General features: G+C 46.5%; 1 protein-coding gene across 4 annotated transcripts in view; it reads left to right on the forward strand.

Annotated features, from left to right (window-relative positions):
- Nucleotides 1–21,934, forward strand: part of ASAP1 (ArfGAP with SH3 domain, ankyrin repeat and PH domain 1) — a 339,744-nt gene that overhangs the window by 237,224 nt on the left and 80,586 nt on the right. For all 4 annotated transcript variants that reach the window (XM_019973810.2, XM_019973812.2, XM_070802437.1 and 1 more), the window contains 2 exons: nt 19,114–19,188; nt 19,674–19,723. In XM_019973810.2, coding sequence (XP_019829369.2) covers nt 19,114–19,188; nt 19,674–19,723 — 125 coding nt within the window. The remainder of the gene's footprint in view (nt 1–19,113; nt 19,189–19,673; nt 19,724–21,934) is intronic.

Below are 21,934 nucleotides of genomic sequence, written 5' to 3' on the forward strand. Positions count from 1 at the left end.
CTGTTCTTTGCTTCTGTGTCTTTACATATTCGATTCCTTCTACTTCAAATGCCCTTGAGCTAATGTATTAATAACTAACGCTTCCTTGTAAGGAAAAAAAGAAGAAGAAAAACTGGGTGCTCTTGAGCTTTTAGCTGTTCCTCGGTTTTATTTTTCATTTGATTAAATATACAGTGCCAGAATTAGGTTCAGACTTTTTGTGTGCCTTTTTCTTTTTTTCTGTAAAGTCATCACTTGCTAAACCGTGCTGAACGTGCTTATACCCAGCGTCAGGCCATCATCCTGTGATCCTGACAAAGAAGCGAAGGAGTCAACAGAGCCCTGCATCCATTTAATTACCAAACCACAAAAATGGGACAGGAAAGGAGTAATTGGTGGATTGAAATAGATTCTCAGTGGGCAGAGGCAAACCATTTAAACCGTATCCCAAGAGCCCCGATGTAGCAGCAGTTATAGAAATAAATGGAGAAGCTCTTTTGAAATTGTCGGAGTTGCCCAGGAGGATTCCAGTCCAGCCAGGACTGTCTGTGCCTCCTGGACAATTCTGGAGCTTGCATAAGAGCCCAAGCCTCTTTTATCAGTTAGAGGGCAGCTATTGCTTCAGAGCTACTGAAGCAAAGCAGAGGTTTCTCCAGCTGCATAGCATTTCCTGTTTGCAAGCTCTGACTGCAGGGCATTGTGGTTTGGGTTAAGGATTTTTTTTAATTTTTAATTTTCCTTTTATTCTCCTTCAAACGAGAATAGTTGGAAATGTGCAGATTGCATCTAGACTCAAAGCAAATGGATTATTTCTCAAGTTTTTTAAAATGTGGAAAAGCACTGAAAGCCTGGGTATCCTCAGTGTAATTGGTAGCCTCTGGGTGCTCTGAATTATATGTTTTAAAATTTTTATTTTATTTTGTTTTCGGCCATGCCACACAGCGTACGGAATCTTAGTTCCCGACCAGGGATCCAACCCATGCCCCCTGCGTTGAAAGCACGGAGTCTTAACCACTGGACTGCCAGGGAAGTCCCAGGATAATACATTTTTGAAACCTCATCATTTGGGGAATTGCCTTGCGGTTCAGTGGTTTGAACTCCCCCCTTCCACTGCAAGTGCCACAGGTTTGATCCCTGGTTGTGGAACTAAGATCCCACATGCTATGTGGTGTGGCCAAAAAAAAAAATCATTTGCAAAAATCATTTTGCAAAATGGTAATCCATAATTGGAAGACTTAAGCTTTTGATCTGCCAGACTTCCCCTCACGTCCTGACATGCCTCACCACCGACTAGTATTGTAGGACATTTCATGACATGACAGGACATTTGGGGGAGGGTGGGTGGAAGGGGAGAGGTTTTCTTTTTGCTTTCTATTATAAAAGTGTATGTGCTTACTATAAAAATGAGGGAAGTACAGGAAATTCTAAATAAGAAGATAAAATCATTACATAATTCTAACTTCTGGGAATACTAATATTATAGTCTGTCCTTTGAAAGTGTTTCACAGATTTATACACAGAGATACTGATAATTTATACACACATTTGTGTGTGTGTGTGAGAGAGAGAGATACAGCTCCATGGGCTCTTATCCAGAACTCTTGGGGCTAGATGTTTTTCCAGATTCAGACTTCTACAGATTCCAGGAGAGTTGGCAGGGTGCATTTGCTATATGCGGTGTTGTGTAACGCCCCCTGGTGACTCCTCAGGGGAACAGTTACATGAAGTAGGATAAATGAGAATTCCCACCTCCATTCAAGTCCAGACTAACTACCACGTGCATTCAGGTCCGGTCAGGTTTTGTGCCAGATATTGGGTTGGCCAGAAAGTTTGTTCAGATAAGGTGTTAGGGAAAAACTCAAATGAACTTTCTGGCCAACCGAGTAAGTTTCGGCTTTTTAAACCTTGTGTTACGCATACATTTTGCATACTTTCTTTTAAAGCTTGTTAGCTCTCCATGACCAGACAAATAAAATGGCAGAATCCACTTCCACAGGCTCCATAGTACTTCGCTGTATAACTAAACCATCATTCTGTGTATGCTGCTGCTGCTAAGTCACTTCAATCGTGTCCAACTCTGTGCGACCCCGTAGACGGCAGCCCACCAGGCTCCCCCGTCCCTGGGATTCTCCAGGCAAGAACACTGGAGTGGGTTGCCATTTCCTTCTCCAATGCAGGAAAGTGAAAAGTGAAGTCGCTCAGTCGTGTCTGACTCTTAGCGACCCCATGGACTGCAGCCTACCAGGCTCCTCCGTTCATGGGATTTTCCAGGCAAGAGTACTGGAGTGGGGTGCCATTGCCTTCTCCCATTCTGTGTATAGGATTTGAATTATACATTCAGTACAGGTGTACCTTGTCTTAAATATATCCAATATATAGAGATCCTGATATCCTCTGGCCCAATTTAACATGTTTTTCTTTTTTTTTTTCAAGATTTACATTAAAAATGTTTTAGATAAGAATTTCAAAGAATGCATTTGAAACAGTGTTGGTTTCCATCTTGTGAATGCTACGTGCAGTGAATAACACTTTTCATTTAGAATGTGTGTGTTTGTGGTTATGTGGCTGTCAAGTGTTAACTTGAAAGAGATTCACAGAACAGCATTCTGATGCCGCAAAAGACACGTTTTTAGAGCTGGGGGTCTATGAGAGAAGGAAGGAAAAGGGGGAAAAGAAGAAGGATGGAGGTGGGTGGAATTGGCATTTGTTGAGAGGGGGTTCATTTGCCAGAGCAGAGGGCTGAGCGTGGAGCAGGGAGTCTCTGCTTGTGCCCCATGCTTTACGATGTCCCTGACATTTTGCTTCTGATCATCTCTTTTAAATAAAGATGAATCTGATCTTATCCTCCAAGCTTTCAGGCAGGCAAAGTTTTCATTTTTTTTATGGTTAACTTTTTGTCTGTACAAATAGTAGTGACAACCAGGGTTTTATAGTGTGGGCACTACATGCCAGGCACCGTTTTTTAGTCACTTTGCATGGTATCAGCTAGGGTAGGCAAGGATGTGCTGCGGTAATAAACTTAGCTCCCACATGTGCACCGCTTAACACAGCAAAGCGGCGTTATTTCCCCCTCCTATCCCATGTCTCCCGAGGGTTCAGCGCTACAATAACAGCAGTGCAGAGACCAGGGCGGAGAGAGGCTGCTCTGTCTCCTCTGTGCAGAGGAGAAGAGAACCTGGAGACTCACATGGAGCCATGTCTCAGCTTTCCCTGATGGATTAGTCCTTCGCTTTAAACTGTGCTCCTGGCCCCATTTACAGGGGATCAGGGAGCAGAAAGAGCAAACGAAGGATATGGTGAGCAGTACTGTTCAGATGTGGTGAGAGTGTTGTGCCTCATCTAGAGCCCACTTCGCTCCTCACATGGACCCCACTAGGTAGCAGCCATAATCATCCTTACTGAATGGCTGAGAAACTCGAGTCACAGAGCGCCGAGTGGATAGTGGAGTCCGCATGCAAACCCAGGCAGTCTGCTCCCCACTCTGTGCTTTTAAGCAGTTCCCAGGACTGCCTGCCTCTCAGGATACGGACATAACTTAAAGTTTACTTTTAACTTATTTAAGTAAAGGCTTCCCTGGTGGCTCAGTAGTAAAAGAATCTGCCTGCAATGCAGAAGACCCCAGGTTTGATCCCTGGGTCAGGAAAGAACCTCTGGAAAAGGGAATGCAACCCACTCCAGTATTCTTGCCTGGAGAATCCCATGAACAGACGAGCCTGACCTCCATGGGGTTGCAAAGGGTTGGACACAACTGAGCGACTAACATTTGCACTTCTATTTAAGTAAAAAGTATGGATTTAAAGAATAGCAAATGAAATAGTGGCACGGATGTTGCAAGAGTAAGGCAAACACTGTCTTTGAGATAATCAACAGCCCTCTGGCTGCATGATGTTAGTCCCAGAAGCCTCCAGACCGCCTTCTCTAGCCCCAGTCTGTAGCTGCTTGGTGAAAAGCAAATGCAGATAACTTTCCTTGGCTCAGAAAATTCTGCCAGTCTCTGCCTTGCACCTGCTTCTTTGCCTCTCTGCCTTCTCCCTGGATTCCCATTGCCATCCCAGGCTTGGCCTCCTATCTGCATTCTTCTTGCTTCACATTAAATGTTCTGTCTTGAACTGGTATGGACTCCTGCTGAATGGTGCCTCCATTCACCCCTCACCTCCACTTTCTGTGGCCCTCGGATGAGACCACCCCGTCCAGCCCAGACCTGTGGGCAGAGGTGCTGCACAGCCCCACCAGTCTTCTCCCTGATGGATGGGTGAGGGGAGCATGGCTGGGACTTAGGCTCCATGGTACCTGCCAAGTGGGTGCTTTGAGGTGTGTACACCCCGTAAGCCCTTGTGCTCAGTGGCCAGGCTGGGCCCGGTGCTTCTGCTTCTGTCTTACCTGGAAATGGGCATATCAGAATGTGAAACACCTTTCCCTAAGTTTTCCTTGAAACACGAATCCTATGCCTTGAGTTCTGGATTGAGAAGCACCACATAATTAATACCCTTTCAGATTTACTGGGCACATGTATACATCAAAGGTTAGAGACATCGTGCAATGAAAGAGACCGGTCCAGTGCTTTCCTAACTTACTTGACCACTGACTTTCTTGTCCTGTAGAAGCATTAGCTTCTTCCCATGGACCCGCCCCAGAGAAGGCAATGGCAACCCACTCCAGTGTTTTTGCCTGGAGAATCCCATGGACGGGGGAGCCTGGTGGGCTGCCATCTCTGGGGTCGCACAGAGTCGGACATGACTAAAGCGACTTAGCAGCAGCAGCAGCAGCATGGACCCGCCCTGAGAAATGCTGCCTGAGATGTTAGGATCAGGCAGGTCCCCAGGCCCCCTGCTGGATCAGTGGGTCCATTTCATCTGTCCTGTTTCTTGGTTTTCGTTTTCTTTTCCATTTCACATCTACTCTTCGAGAATTTCTTTCTTTCTTCCATTTCAGTGAATGGTTTTCAAGTATTTTAAGCCTCTTTTGTTTATGCGTTGTCTGTTTATCTTAGAGGATTCCCCTGCCTGTGGTACCTTGAGGTTTAAACAGGAAGAAGCAAGCCTCCTGATTTCATCTGGAACTAGTAGCTGACTCTGTCTTCCACTCAGAGTGAATGGCCCTTTTATTGACTTATTGCCCAGCTGGGTTGAGAAGCTGGAAGTTCAGAGAGCTGGCAGGCGTAGCACGACTTTGAAGTCAGTTACAACTGAGTTCAGATCTCTGCTCTGCTGTTTCCTAAGCTAGGTCACCAGAGGCAGATTCCTTTATTCACTCACTCCCTCCCTCACCCATTCATCCAGAAAGCACGGAGACCCAGAAAGCCTTCCCAGAAGAGAGACCCTTGACCTGAGCCACAAATAATTAATAAATATTTTGTGAAACTACTCTCAGGCTTGTAGATGTGCTTTTCTTTAAATAGAAACATCACACAACACTAAGCATCAGTTGATACACCTGATATTTCGAGAGATTTAGAAAATACCAATACTTTAGTATCTTTAAAAAGAAAGAAAATAAAAGACTCTTTCTAAAAGCATGGCCTCCACTCAGCCAGCGTTTACTAAGTGTCCGCTCTGTTCCAGCCTCTGTGCTAAGCTTGACTGTCACCTTCTGTTTAAGAGATTGCTTATACAGGATCTTTTAGTAGTTTATACTAAAGCACTGCTTCATTCTATAGGGAAAGGTGGATATGGGTTTAGGACCAGATTTTTAAAACTTCCTGTTCTTTGCTTCCCACAAGTAGAGAAAACTTTTATTTGGTTTCTTAGCAGCACTTAACATCACAGGCATGTGTAGGAAGGTTCTTTTTCTTCAGGGGTGGCCTCAAAATACGTCAGCCGGGCTGACCTGAGAGAAGGCGGAGCTCAGGTGGTACTGTGAGCAGTGGGGAGCAGCTGTAAACACAGACGAAGCTTCACCTGCTAGCCTGTGGCTTTCCTCTTGCTGTGCGGCCTGGTGCCAGTCCATGGCCCAGGGTTTGGGGGACCCTTGAGTTAGAGAAATTCTTTGAATTCTAAAATACTCATTGAAGATCAAGAGAAGTGAGATGTGGACCAAGCCGAGAGAGCACGGTGGTCTAGGCAAAGAGAGCAGCAGATGCCTGTTTTCTGACCAGGGAAATGAAGACAGAACCTGTCTGCTGAGTGGCATCACCTTGTCCTCCCAGTACATGGTGAGCCATGTCTTAAATTGCCTTGACAAGGTTCTTCCTAAGTAAAAGTTTGTTGTAAAACATGTCCCGTAATGTGTGATAAAGATGTTCAAGGAAGGCAAGGAAAATGTGATTCGATGTCAGTTTCATTATGGTTTTGTTCTAGTTTAAACGTAGCAGGTTATAGGTGGCATGCATGGAAATGAAATTAAAGGTCTGAAGGTTGACCACGAACTAACTGATTAATCATCTCAAGCACAATAAAGAAGCCCTTAGGGTCGGCCTGACTCTTTGAAACCAAGGCATACCTATACAGGCTTTTTTCTTTTGCTTTCTCATGTATCTCGATCTTACAAATCTTAGCTGCCCTCCCCTCCCTTTTCTTGTTATTATCCTCAGATGAAATCACATAATGCAAAGGAAAGGTGCCACACGTACAAAGGAAAATCGTGCTTTCAGTTTCACTGTTGATGTAGGAAATGATGTTAAATCTAACCCGTCATTTACTTAAATTGAATTAGACAAAATATAATTGCATTATTTTACGTTAAGGTGTTCTCTTATTCCCTGACACTCCTACACATACCCAGTTTTCTCTGCAAAAATTTCAGTAAAACTGTACTTTCTGCTTAAATTCAGACTTGCTCGTTCCCAGTCCCTTTAGCTTAAAGTGGGAATTTGGTTCTCCTCACCTCTCACTCACCTCTGTTCTTTCTTCATAGGAATTATGCCTCAAGCCTTAGGCGAGTGGTTCCCACTCTCTGGCTGTAGGGCTTTCTTCTCTAACAGAACTTTGGTTTTCCTTCTACTCTGAAGAGCTAAGGCCGCGGGGCCCAAACTTGCCCTTGCGTTGATCTTCCCAAGAAAGCTTGCTTAAAAGCAGGTCGTTGGTCCCCTCTTGCCCCCGAGTCTGATTAATAAGATTGGAGATTTTGTTTCTAACAGGTTCCCACTTGGTCTGACACTGTTGGTCCAAGGACTGCACGTTGGGAACCACTAGGAAGAATTGCTGTCCTGGGCAGAGAGCCCGGGTTCCCTAGTGTTATGTTGTTGTCACTGTTTAGTCGCTAAGTCGTGTTCAGCTCTTTGCAACCCCGTGGACTGTAACCTGTGGGATTTCCCAGGCAAGAATACTGGAGTGGGTTGCCATTTCCTTCTCCAGGGGATCTTTGCGACCCATTGTAGGCAGATTCTTTACCAGTGACCCATCAGGGAAGCCCTCCCTAGTGTTATAGAGAAGATGCAACATTTTTCATCCAAATCCACTGTCTTATTAATTATTTTACTTTTATACATACCACCTGCTTTCTATCTTATAATAATAAGTAAGGTAAATGAGAAATACGCTTCTGGGTGATTATATCACCCTCTTGTGGTTCTGTGTCAAATTTCTTTTTAATAACAGCCTATGTAAAAGTAATAGCCAGTTCATTGCTGATGACCTGGAAAATGCAGGGGGAAAAAGAGTAAAATAAAAATGACCAATTACTTTACAGTCTACCGTTAAGGGGTTGGGAACTAGCTAGCAAGCTAGCTTCTGACATTTTTTTCTGTCTGTACATACGTCTTGTTTTCCTGTGACTAGTTCTTATCATACAATTGTTGTTGTTCATTTGCTAGAGTCGTGTCCACCTCTTTGCAACCTCATGAATTGCAGCATTCCAGGCTCCCCTGTCCTTCGCTACTGGAATTTGCTCAGATTCATGTCGGTTGAGTCAGCGGCTATCTAATCATCTCATCCTCTGCCGTCCCCTTCTTCTTTTGCCTTTTACATATCATACAATACTTAAACAATACTGGGCTCATACTGTCAGATCAGATCAGATCAGTCCTCGGTCGTGTCTGACTCTTTGAGACGCCATGAATCGCAGGTCGCCAGACCTCCCTGTCCATCACCATCTCCCGGAGTTCACTGAGACTCACGTCCATCAAATCAGTGATGCCATCCAGCCATCTCATCCTCTATCGTCCCCTTCTCCTCCTGCCCCCAATCCCTCCCAGCATCAGAGTCTTTTCCAATGAGTCAACTCTTCACATGAGGTGGCCAAAGTACTGGAATTTCAGCTTTAGCATCATTCCTTCCAAAGAAATCCCAGGGCTGATCTCCTTCAGAATGGACTGGTTGGATCTCCCTGCAGTCCAAGGGACTCTCAAGAGTCTTCTCCAACACCACAGTTCAAAATCATCAATTCTTCGGCGCTCAGCCTTCCTCACAGTCCAACTCTCACATCCATACATGACCACAGGAAAAACCATAGCCTTGACTAGACGAACCTTTGTTGGCAAAGTAATGTCTCTGCTTTTCAATATGCTATCTAGGTTGGTCATAACTTTCCTTCCAAGGAGTAAGCATCTTTTAATTTCATGGCTACAGTCACCATCTGCAGTGATTTTGGAGCCCAGAAAAATAAAGTCTGACACTGTTTCTGCTCTTTCCCCATCTATTTCCCATGAAGTGATGGGACCGGATGCCATGATCTTCGTTTTCTGAATGTTGAGCTTTAAGCCAACTTTTTCACTCTCCACTTTCACTTTCATCAAGAGGCTTTTGAGTTCCTCTTCACTTTCTGCCATAAGGGTGGTGTCATCTGCATATCTGAGGTTATTGAGATTTCTCCCAGCAATCTTGATTCCAGCTTCAGTTTCTTCCAGTCCAGCGTTTCTCATGATGTACTCTGCATATAAGTTAAATAAGCAGGGTGACAATATACAGCCTTGACGAACTCCTTTTCCTATTTGGAACCAGTCTGTTGTTCCATGTCCAGTTCTAACTGTCGCTTCCTGACCTGCATACAGATTTCTCAAGAGGCAGATCAGGTGGTCTGGTATTCCCATCTCTTTCAGAATTTTCCACAGTTTGTTGTGATCCACACAGTCAAAGGCTTTGGCATAGTCAATAAAGCAAAAATAGATGTTTTCCTGGAACTCTCTTGCTTTTTCCATGATCCAGCAGATGTTGGCAATTTGATCTCTGGTTCCTCTGCCTTTTCTAAAACCAGCTTGAACATCAGGAAGTTCATGGTTCACATATTGCTGAAGCCTGGCTTGGAGAATTTTGAGCATTACTTGACTAGCGTGTGAGATGAGTGCAATTGTGCAGTAGTTTGAGCATTCTTTGGCATTGCCTTTCTTTGGGATTGGAATGAAAACTGACCTTTTCCAGTCCTGTGGCCACTGCTGAGTTTTCCAAATTTGCTGGCATACCGAGTGCAGCACTTTCACAGCATCGTCTTTCAGGATTTGAAATAGCTCAACTGGAATTCCATCACCTCCACTAGCTTTGTTCATAGTGATGCTTTCTAAGGCCCACTTGACTTCATATTCCAGGATGTCTGGCTCTAGGTCAGTGATCACACCATCGTGATTATCTGGGTCGTGAAGATCTTTTTTGTACAGTTCTTCTGTGTATTCTTGCCACCTCTTCTTAATATCTTCTGCTTCTGTTAGGTCCATACCATTTCTGTCATACTGTAGTGCTGTTTTATAACTCCATTCTTCATTTATTTATATACTTTGAAAATGTTTTCCTGTTTTGTAAAATATGGTAGCCTAAGAACCTTTGTTTCATAAGAAGCCTACAGTTCCCTAAAGCAGAGCTGCCCAGGGACTTCCCTGGTGGCCCAGTGGCTAAGACTCCATGCTCCCAATGCAGGGAGCCTGGGTTCAAACTCATTTTTTCATCCGTTTACTCAGTCAACAAGCATTTTACTCGGCGTATATATATTGTGTCTGTGCTGAGGACTTGATGTAACACAGTGGTCGACAAAACAGTCAGAGCCCCTTGTCCTCAAGAAGCTTTGCTCCAGAAAGTGAAAAAACACAAACAACCGACTCTAAAATGCAGACTCTCCTGAAAGAGAACCTGTTCTGCTGGTTGAGAGTAATGGGAGATTAGGGAGAAGCGATCAGTCTAGAACTAGACTGGTCAGGACCTCCCTGAGGAAGTGGCCTGGACATTGGAAGCCTGCTTCGCCAGCAGCCAGAGGGAAGAGTGGTCCCGACAGAAGGCCCAGCAGGTGCCCGGAGGAGAGAACGTGATGGGTCAAGAAACGGAGGAGGCCTGGAGTGGTCGAAGGCTTGTGGGACCTGGTGGGGGAGCCTAGGACATGTGTGGGGGCCAGACCTGCACTGGGAGGGGGCACGTGAAGCCAGCTACTGGGAAGAGGTTGATGTGGTCTGATAAGCACTTTAAAATCTCAGTCTGACAGCGTGGCAGAGCACAAGGGAACAGCCTTTGGAGTCAGTGAGAACCTTCATTAATATGCTGACCGACCCCTTTACTTACCATTTGACCTTGGGCAGGTGGCTTAACCTCTCTCAGCCTGTTTCCTCATTAATTGGGTGAGACCAAGACTCATCTTAAGAGAGTTGTCTCAAGCAATAACTTTAGACTCCTCTAAAGCAATAACTCCAGGCTCCTCTGTCCATGAAATTCTCCAGGCAAGAATACTGGAGTGGGTTGCCATTTCCTCCTCCAGGGGATCTTCCCGCCCCAGGGATTGAACCTGGGTCTCTTGTGTCACCTGCATTGGCAGGCAGGTTCTTTACCACTGCACCACCTGGGCAAGCCCCAGTAATTTTAGATAACGTCTGTTAAACACAATGCCATCTGTCATTTTAATAACTATTTCAGGCTGCCTAGGTTAGAGCAGGGTATAACGGGGTACATTATCCTGCAGTTTTATAGGAGGATGAAGCAGGGGAACCACTCTGAAACTTACCAAAGGAAAGAGTGGTATAATCCGAAGGACACTTGGGAGTCTCCCCTCCACTCCTCGAGCCTCAGAAGACCTATTTCAGGATCTGAAATGCTATCATTAGATTTTTTTCCACCATTACTGCTGAGCTTTTCATGTGTAAAGAATTCTAAGAAAATAAACGGGGTTACATTTTAATATTAAGAGTCTGTGTTGTGCCAGACATTTTGCATGCATTGCAGGCAGTGTCTGCATGTCACGCCCCCTTGGCAGCATGTGGAGTGGCCTTGAATGCCTTGCCCGAGTGCAGCCTGGCCGAGTGCACGTCCCCCGGTTGACTGTGTGCGCACAGGGCACTCTGGTGGCTGTGAGGGTTGCACTTGCAAAGCCCTGAGCAGTGGATGAAGAAGCATCATTACCTCTCACCCCTTGACCTCTGAGCAGAATCTGTTTCCCCTTAATGCATATGTAACCAAATAAAATAAAGCTTCAGTTCAGTTCAGTCACTCAGTCATGTTTGACTCTTTGCGACCCCATGAACTGCAGCACGCCAGGCCTCCCTGTCCATCACCAACTCCCGGAGTTCATTGAGACTCACGTCAATCGAGTCAGTGATGCCATCCAGCCATCTCATCCTCTGTCGTCCCCTTCTCCTCCTGCCCCCAATCCCTCCCAGCATCAGTCTTTTCCAATGAGTCAACTCTTCGCATGAGGTGGCCAAAGTACTGGAGTTTCAGCTTCAGCATCATTCCCTCCAAAGAAATCCCAGGGCTGATTCCCTCAGAATGGACTGGGTGGATCTCCTTGCAGTCCAAGGGACTCTCAAGAGTCTTCTCCAACACCACAGTTTAAAAGCATCAATTCTTCGGCGCTCAGCCTTCTTCACAGTCCAACTCTCACATCCATACATGACCACAGGAAAAACCATAGCCTTGACTAGATGTACCTTTGTTGGCAAAGTAATGTCTCTGCTTTTCAATATGCTTTTGTTGTTGTTCAGTCGCCAAGTTGTGTCCAACTCTTCACCACCCCATGGACAGCAGCATGCCAGGCTTCCCTGTCCCTCACCATCTCCCAGAGTTTGCCCAAGTTCATGGCATCGGTAATGCCATCCAGCCCTGTCCTCTTCTTTCATCCTCCTCTCCTTCTGCCCTCAATCGTTCCCTTACTTAATAGGTTAGTAATAGCTGATAACAACTGTTCATTCATGTATATAGTATATCGTAGTTTTCAAAGCATTCTGATACCTCTAAGAAGACAGTGAGGTAAGCAGTTCATTACCTTTAGTGCCAGGCCTGGTTTGTGGTTTGATGCCTCCACTTAATAGAGTGTTTGAACACACCTTGCATGGTTCTCAGGAGCCGCCAATGAAGCAGGCAACCCTGTGTGTCTGCAGTGAAGCAAGAATTTCGTTGGCGTCAGGCCCTGGTCCCCGCACACTGGCTCGGGCTCGTAGAGGAAGGCGCCAGGAATCCCATTTTCAAATCAGGGAGCCAAGTCAGCAAGTCAGGCGGTCTCCCAAAGCCACAGGCCAGGAGTGATGCATGGCTTCATGCCTTGTGGCTCCTGCCAAGAATTCTTTCCTCCGGATCTTAAATGCCCTGGAAGACGGCTTGATGCCCGGGCACCAGGGTAAAACAGCTTCACGGTGGTGAGTCACTCTGCGGGGCAGGAAGGAGTTAACACACGAGCCAGAAGACCTAATTTATACCAGGGAACCTCGGCAGACCGGCTGGGAGCTGGCTCATTACTTTAATTGGATTTTCCAATGTGCTGAGCAAGTCAGCAGATTCGCATTAGCCTTACTTTCAGAGGAACTGTTTCTATCTGCAGAGGGGAAAGAGAAAGAGAAACCAGTGGGCAGTGAAAAGGGGTTGTCAGAAGTAATGCAGGATGACAAAGCAAGTGGATTACGTCCTCGTTAGTTGACAGAGTCGCATGTGCAGGTCGGTGCTGTAGGTGTGCTGTAGGTGTCCTGGGGGTACCGTCTGCAGAGCTGTGCTGCTGAGTCACTGCCCCACCCCATCGCCAGGCCCACACCGGCCAGCCAGCAGCTGCCTTGGAGCCTGAAGACCTACAGCTGCCGCTCGGCTCCTGTGTTGGGATCTGATCAGTTAGTGAACAAAACAGAGGAGCTGCCTCCCCTTAGGAAGCATACCTTCTAGAAAAGATAGGCAGTAATCAGCAAACAGATAACAAGATCATTTCCTAGCAAAGCTCTACAGGGATAAAGAAAAACTAAGGGCATGGAGGTGTGTGTGTTTTTATATCCAGGAAAACCGTTCATGAAGCCTTTTCTAGTGGCTGGAATTACAAGGGCAGTTTGTATAACGTCTGGTAGCATTTAAGCAGTTGCAGGCAAAATGTTTTTCTCAAAGCCAATATTAATCAGAGTTTATATGCTTAAACAAATTACTTTTGCATCATTGTGCAGAATGGTAGCCCTCAGCCACTCCCTGTCTGATTTACCCCGGATTCCTTGGTGGGCTCGATATGTGTGCTCACAGGGGAAATTGCCCTTTTGTAAGGAAGGAAACAAATAACAGTTTGTTTGGAAAGCACAAGTATTTACCACAACTGAACATCACTCCTGAAAGGGGCTTTAGTGTGTTATGCGCTTAATAAAATGGAAAAGATGTACTTTTAAAAACATGCCCTTCTACCTTGTGTAATCTTGAATCACAAAGAGCTTATGTTAGTTCAACTTTATTGATAAAGGAAATGGGTTGGGAGTAAATGGGAGTGGAGTAATCAATAGGACCTCAGTAAAATAAATAGGAAGTGATTATATGATGGATTTGAAAGGCTTCTTTTAAAACCCTGAGGCTTACGAAGGTGATACCAGAAGTCTGTCCACCATATTATTACTGTGTCACGTTGACTGCGTTGCCCATGGGGTGCTTTTGTTATATATCCGTTTGCAATGAAAAGTTTGCCAAGGCCGTGAAAAGGATTCCTGAAAGAGCTGGGAAATTAGCAAAAAAAAAAAAAAAAAAGGAAAATGACAGAATCCTACAACTGTGAAGCGACCTGATCCATCTCTGTCACAGAAGCAACGCCTTAAAATATCTGAGAGTAGGTGTTCTTGTTTGAGATGGCCAAGGAAGGAAATTGTTCTTTTTAAATTTCTGTCATGAACGTATTTATTTATTTTAATTTTTTTTTTTTTTTTTTTTCCTGCAGCAGGTGGCAGGTGGGATCTTAGTTTCCCTTCCAGGGATCGAACCCACGCCCACTTGCAGTGGAAATTCAGAGTCTTAACCATTGGACCACCAGGGAAATCCCAGGAAGGAAGTTTAGTTTTGCCCAAATATGTCCTAAAAGTTTCCTTCTCTTGAGATTGCTCTGCTCTCTCTTTGACTTCTCTCCCTATCTTTATAAAAATAAATAGTTACTATTCACACAATCTCCTTTGCCAGTTTCTGTAAATGAACCAACTTTTTCCCAGGAAATAAGAAGAGTTTGTGTACGTTTAAATTTTTTTTTTCCTATGGCCTTTTCGTAGGCTCATCACTGGAAAGATTCTGAATTCACAGTATGTGGTATTTTTGCCTTCTTGGTTTCTTATCAGCCCCCAAGAGTACGTGTGCAGATAACCACAGAGAAATTCTTCAGCCTTGGGGTTTCCATCACTGCAAACTACAGTCCTCCGCGCTTGCCCGTGCCTCAGCACGATGACGGGCCGAAGCGTGGGGCTGGCGTTCGTTGTGTGGTCAGTACCTGGCTTCTGAGGGACTTTTCCTTCCAAACAGCCCTCAAATTTCAGTACAAACCACGGAGTTTCATGACTCTCATTGTTATTTTGTAACACAGCCTTCAGGCCAAAGCGGCAAGGACATTTGCATATTTTTTGTTTTTTCCTGCTTTTATTTCCCAAAGGACAAGAGGCCTTGGTGAAAGCCTTGATGTGGGACTCATGGTTCAAAATGGTTGATAATCACTGCCTCTCCATGTTCTGTTTTAGAATTTTTGCCTTTTTTGGATCAATAGCACCATCCAGGTTATCCCTCTCCTCACCTCCCCCAGATGCAGAAGGTGCACAGTAAAGGCTTCTCTTCCAACCCGTGTCCACCCCTGGAAGGGACCGTCAGCAGTGTAGTCTGTGTCCTCTCTGACATGATTTGAGCGTAGCTGTATTTTCTTCCCTCTTTTTGTACAAATCCTCATACACCACGAATACTGTTTTTAACTTTGCTTTTATCACAAAACAGTTTATCTTGGAGGCATTTCCAAAGTCAGACATAAAAAAACTTTCTCATCTTTATGGCTATTGTATAGAACTTCCCATAATTTATTAACTGGTCCTCTACTGATAAATACTAAGTGAAGTGAGTGAAGTCGCTCATTCACGTCTGACTCTTTGCAACCCCATGGACTGAGGCCTACCAGGTTCCTCCATCCATGGGATTTCCCAGGCAAGAATACTGGAGTGGGGTGCCATTGCCTTCTCCAGGAGATCCTCCCAACCCAGGGATTGAACCCGGGTCTCCCGCATTGTAGGTAGATGCTTCACCGTCTGAGCTACCAGGGAATTCCAATAAATACTAAACTTGCCATCAGTCTGAACATTCCTGTAGAGAAGAACCTTGTACACAAGTGACTTTGTGATTCCTTCATTCTGAAAATATTTGGTGAGTAGCTGCTGGGTGCCAGGCAGTGTTCTAAATTCTGGAAACATAGCAGTGAACACGCAGACCACACTCTCAGAGTTTGCATTCAAATGGTGCTTAGTCGCTCAGTCATGTCTGACTCTTTGTGACCCCATGGACTATACCCCGCCAGGCTCCTCTGTTCATGGGAATTCTCCAGGTAAGGATACTGGAGCGGGTTGCCATGCCCTCCTGCAGGGGAGCTTCCCAACCTAGGGATCAAACCCAGGTCTCCCACATTGCAGGCGGATTCTTTACCGTCTGAGCAACCAGGGAAGCCCACATTCAAGTTGGGAACACAGCAAAACACATAAGGAAACAGATACGCATATAAATGGTTAGGGTGGTAAAGGCTGAGAAGAAAGTAATGCAAGGACCTTCACAAACGGGATAGGTAGGTTCTGCCTTGATCAATGGAGGTCCCTGCCTCACTTAGCACCGTCCACACAAGGTGGACGTGACCCCAAGTGCCAAGACCACAGGGTAGCGGGATGCAGGGCGCTTGTGGCCCAGGAATGAGATTGTTGAGGACTCAGGACAAAATATTATTCTAGCTATCTGTCCAGGACAGAGAGTGAATCCTCTTAATCTTTATTTTTCCCCATCTCAGATCCAAGGCCAGTGTTTTTCACCTTTTTTTTTTTTTTTTCATTATTACCTGCAAGCCTCCATCCCAGGAAGCATTTTATTATTTTTTTTTGTAATAATGTTACTTACTTATTCTTGTCTGTGCTGGGTCTTTGTTGCTGTATGGGCTTTTCTCTAGTTGTGAAGAGTGCCCGGGGTGGGCTGCTCTCTAGTTGCGGTGTGCCAGCTTCTCACCGCAGCGTCGAGCCCAGGCTCTAGGGATTGTGGCCTTCAGTAGTTGCAGCGTGTTGGGCTCAGTAGTTAACAGCACAAGGGGTTGGTTCTCTGCAGTATGTGGAATCCTCCTGGACCAGGGATCAAACCGTGTATCCTGCATTGGCAGCGGGTTCTTATAGACTGTACCACCAGGGAAGCTTGCTTCTTTCCTAATAGCTTCCCCCATGAAATTCGAATACTGTCATTCTGTTTCAGTTTACATACTGTGACCCTTTGGAAAGCCATAAACCGTTATAATATCTGAGGTCGTTTTCACCCCACGCCCTGAGATCCAGCACCCCAGATCCCCCCCGGACTGTGCATCTGGCCTGCCAGCCCAGCTGTTCCTCTGCATGGTTGATGGTGAGATGGTCTTGGTAGGAGTCTCTTTGTCTTTGAAATAAAAAAGAGAGTTGGTTGTTTCTGGTCCAAGCCCTCTAGTGGTGGGAAACTCCTCGTGTGTCACACTGGTGGTCAGAGAGGGCAGGACGCGGAGTGACTTATTGCTGCAGGAAACCTTGGATGAGAACTTCAGGCCAAAGCTAGGGAGGTGTTCAGGCAGGAGAGAAGACCTCTCCGCCCTGCCCTTCCGCCTCTGCTCCCACATTGCCTTCAGTTCAGTTCAGTTCAGTGGCTCAGTCATTTCTTTGCAACCCCATGTACTGCAGCACACCAGGCCTCCCTGTCCATCACCAACTCCCGGAGCTTGCTCAAACTCATGTCCGTCAAGTCGGTGATGCCATCCAACCATCTCATCCTCTGTCGTCCCCTTCTCCTCCTGCCTTCAGTCTTTCCCAGCATTAGGGTCTTTTCCAATGAGTCAGTTCTTTGCACAAGTGGCCAAAGGATTGACGTTTCAGCTTCAGCACCACGTTACCCTCATTTGTATTTAACATCCTATAGGATTTCCAAAGTAAACACATCTTCAGCTTTTCCCAAGTATCAGGGAACACACTAGCACTTTCCCCGTGGGTGAACTCACTGTATCGTCACAGCAGCCACCCGCAACAGCTTGTAACATCCTTGCTTTAGAGATGTGGTTAAGAGGGTCCCACACAGAGCCTGTAATCGTCAGCCTTGCTCCTTCACACACCGGTTTCTCCCTCCGCTGCTGGTGAACACGTGGCCTCATCCTCTGCTAAGGCTGGCTGCTGCTGACTGTGCCTGCCCCCCAGGTGCGATCTCTCTAGAGGCAGGCGGCATTTTAGACATCACGGCACCCCTATCTCAGCCCCGGCATCGCAGGTGTCATGGAATAGGTACTTGGTCAATGATTGATGGAAGGGTGGGTGGGCGACCTGACAAATGAGTACACTTGAACGTGAACAAAATGACCTCTCAAATGAGGGAAGCCATGGCCTCCGCACGTGAAACCAGGGCTGTGGGTCCCTGGCGTCTTGGTTGCACACTGCTGAAACTGGCTTCCCCAAGATGCCTGGGTCTCCTTGAAGACAGACTGTATCATAAACTCTCGTCAGCCCTGGCTCTCCTGACTGGGTGCACACTAGACCGTCCTCCCCTTGGTTTCCCACCCCCTGCTCCCCAGCTGGTTACAGTCCTCCCCCTCTCTCCTCTCTGGACTTCTCTCTGCTCCACCCTAAAATCAAGGAGACCCAGGCCACTGCCCCAGAACACTGAAAACCCCTCCTCCGGCTGTAGGTTGCACTCGCTAAGTAGTTTTCTTTTTTGTTTGCTTTTTTTTTTTTAATTTATTTATTTTTGGTTATGCTGGGTCTTCATGGCAGCACACGGGCTTTCTCCAGTTGCGGCGAGGAGGGGCTACTCTGCAGTTGAGGTGTGCGGGCTTATTGCGGTGGCTTCTCTTGCTGTGGAGCCTAGGCTCCAGGTGCAGGGGTTTAATTAAGTTGTTGCAGCCCGTGGGCTCAGTAGTGGGGCTGGTGGGCTCTCGAGCACAGGCTCAATAGCTGTGTTGCCTGGGCTTAGTGGCTCTGTGGCATATGTGGGAATCTTTCTGGGCCAAGGATCCAACCTGTGTCCCCTGCATCAGCAGGTGGATTATTAAAAAGTAGTAAATTAGGGCTTCCCTTGTGACTCAGCCAGTAAAGAATCCGCCTGCAATGCGGGGGACCTGTGTTCAATCCTTGGGTTGGGAAGATCCCCAGAGAAGGGAGAGGCTCCCCACTCCAGTATTCTGGCCTGGAGAATTCCATGGACTATACATGGGGTTGCAAAGAGTCGGACACAACTGAGCAACTTTTACATCACTTCAGTAAATTAGATGGCTAGGAGACTACATTATTTCTTTAAAATTGGGATTAAATTTACCTACCATTAAACGCACAGATCTGTTTATTTTTTGGCTGTGGTGGGTCTTTGCTGCTGCACGTGGGCTTTCTCTAGTTGCACTGAGCGGGAGCTACTCTTCATCGTGCTGTGCGGGCCTCTCGTTGCAGTGACTTCTCTTTTCTGGCGCAGAGGCTTAAGCTGTTGCAGCCCGTGGGCTCAGTAGTGTGGCTCGTGCACTCTAGAGCACGGGCTCGGTAGTTGCAGTGAGCAGGCTTAGCTGCTCTGCAAGTGTGGGAATCTTCCCAGACCAGGCATCAAACCCGTGTCCTGTATTCCAAGACAGATTCTTCCCACTGCGCCACCAAGGAACTCCTGAACAGCTTTCTTTTTCTACAGAACCTGGGCGCTGACACTGAGGATGCAGTTGCGAGCAGGGCGATCAAGGTCTCTGCCCTCATTTCATCGCGTCTGTACCTGAGTGGGGGCGACGGCACTCACCGAGCGTCAGCTGGCTTTGCGGTTCCCTGTGCGCTCCTGTCTTTAACCGTCTCCCGTCTTTGCTTTTCAGCTCCAGGGCCTGAGCCACAATGTGATCTTCACCTTGGATTCCTTGTTGAAAGGAGACCTGAAGGGAGTCAAAGGCGTGAGTGTTCTGAAATTCGATTTTCACTTCAGCTTCAAAGGATCAATCTGGTTTGTCTTTGAAGATCCTAGTGGCACTGGTGTCTGAAAGGCACTCTGAACTTTTCAGCATGAAAAGTGTTGTTGGAAGGCGGTCATTAGAAGAAACACACCGACTCACAGAGTTTATCGACCGAGAAACAAGATGAGATGCTGTCGGGAAGATTGGCGGGTGGGGGGTGGTCTGTGCTGAGTCTGGGCTCCACCCCAGTGGACCCACCTCTCAGAACCACCAGGTACTGCCTCGTGGTTTTGACTGGGAACACTCGCGCTACAACTTTCTTAGCTTTCTTGGCTGTAATAAGTCACGTGGTGGGCCTGAAAGCATCCTGTGTAAAGTTTCCAGTGTCCTGTAACGGAAATTGTTTCTGCTAAGATGTGATTCGAAAATTATTCACCTCGAAGCAAAAGCACGTTTAATCTCAATTTTATTTTCTCTTTTCTAAGGATCTCAAGAAACCATTTGACAAAGCTTGGAAAGATTATGAGACGAAGTTGTAAGTGTGTTTTTTTTAACTGTTTCTTTTTTTGTTGTTGTTACTGTTTTAAGTGTTCTAAGAAAAAGAATAACTAAAATAAGGACAGAGTCTTGAACTAATTCCTTCAGGAGAAAAACCCTGCCAGGTCAATCCTTGTAAGGACCGTGAGGCTGAGTATGCTGACCTGGTTAGAGGTGGTTTCACCTCCCATGCTGGTCGTCGAGAGTGAGATGTACTTTCATTCTCGATTATTTTGGCGTCCGTGGCTGGTAGTTTTTTTTTTCATTATAGTTAGTGCATAACTGTAGCCCACTCCAGTGTTCTTGCCTGGAGAATCCCAGGGACGGGGGAGCCTGGTGGGCTGCCGTCTGTGGGGTCGCACAGAGTCGGACACGACTGAAGCGACTTAGCAGCAGCAGCAGCATAGACCATTTACCCATTTCTGGATAACATGGCAACTCAGAAATAAAAAGACAGCTACTGTTTGTGTTGTGGCTCCATGGTGAAGAATCCTGCCTGCCAATGTAGGGGACATGGGTTCTTTCCCTGGGTCAAGAAGATCTCCTGGAGAAGGAAATGGCAACCCACTCCAGTATTCTTGCCTGGAGAATCCCATGGACAGAGGAGCCTGGTGGGCTACGGTCCACAGGGTTGCAAAGAGTCAGACACGACTTGGCAACAAAACAACTGTAACGTCCGTCTGTTCACCAGGGCCTGAGCAAAATGCTTTGCACGCATGACCTCCTCACAGCACCCCTCTCAGTGTGCATTGGACTGCCTGTTTGTGGATCAGGAAACTGAAGCTTAGAAAGGCTAAGGGGTTTCGGAAGGTCCTAAGGCCAGTAAGTGTGGCTTCCTCTCTAGTCTCTGTGACCCCTGAATAGCATAGCATGGCTGCAGCCAGAGGCCTGCATGCTGGGGTGATCACATGGGACCAGGGAGACGCTGCCTGTCAGACCTCAGTGTGGACCTGGCTCATCCTCATACTATATGGGTCGTTCTTCCTCATCCCTTTCTTATTATTTGTTGTTCAGTCGCTCAGTCGTGTCCAACTCTTTGTGACCCCATGGACAGCAACACGCCAGGCTTCCTTGTCCTTCACTGTGTCCCTGAGTTTGCTCAAATTCATGTCCATCAAGTTGGTGATGCCATCCAGCCCTCTCCTCCTCTGTTGCCCCTTCTCCTTCTGCCCTCAGTCTTTCCCAGCATCAGGGTCTTTTCCAATGAGTCAGTTCTTCGCATCAGGTGGCCAAAGTATTAAGCTTCAGCATCAGTCTTTCCAATGAATATTCAGGGTTGATTTCCTTTAGGATTGACTGGTTTGATCTCCTTGCTGTCCAAGGGACTCTCAAGAGTCTTCTTCAGTACCACATTTCGAAAGCATCAGTTCTTCAGTGCTCAGCTTTCTTTATGGTCCAACTCTCACATCCGGACATGACTACTGGAGACACCATAGCTTTGACTTGATGGACCTTTCTTGGCAATGATGTCTCTGTCTTTAATACACTGTCTAAGTTGGTCATAGCTTTTCTTCCAAGGAGCAATTGTCTTTTAATTTCAAGGCTGCAGTCACCATCCGTAGTGATTCTTATTAGTACTCTGAGATATTTATAACACCACTCCGTGGGGTGGGGTGGGGTGGGAGGAGAAATGTATTTAAAAGCATTTAATAAACGTCTTGGCTATAAACTTAGATAACTATAAACATGAGAGAATAAAAGCATTTCTGTAGGCAGCAATAACAGTAAAGTGAAAACACAAGCCAAAGAAAAACAAATTCAGGATTAAAATGTTTTCCCCGAAACCACTTCTGTAACTGCTTATGTAATACGCACATCATTGAGGATTTGCTGCCTAAGGAATGCTTCTGATGTGCTGTGATGGTGACAAATGGTGCTGAGAACTGAAGGGTTCCTGAAATGGCCAGCCGGGGTAAGTGAAGGCCGTGGGCCATGGCATCGGGCCTGCGTGTCTTGCCCTGTGCAAGTGGGTCTTGAGTGCTCGCAGGACTGCCAGGCCCAAGGGCGTCTGCACACAGCAGAAAGGAATTAGAACTGAGTCCTTACAAGGAGGGCAGGCCTCCTGAGTTCTCCCCACACCCCTCAGGCTTCTCTTGCTGTTCCTTCTTGGGTCATCTGTATTGTGTTGCCGTGATAGGTGAGGATTTCTCACCCTTGTACAACCATCCCCATCACTCTTCCACCCCACCCCCTCCTCATTTGTACAGTA

The sequence above is a fragment of the Bos indicus genome, chromosome 14 (assembly GCF_029378745.1).
Source record: "Bos indicus isolate NIAB-ARS_2022 breed Sahiwal x Tharparkar chromosome 14, NIAB-ARS_B.indTharparkar_mat_pri_1.0, whole genome shotgun sequence".
Lineage (NCBI taxonomy): Eukaryota > Metazoa > Chordata > Mammalia > Artiodactyla > Bovidae > Bos > Bos indicus.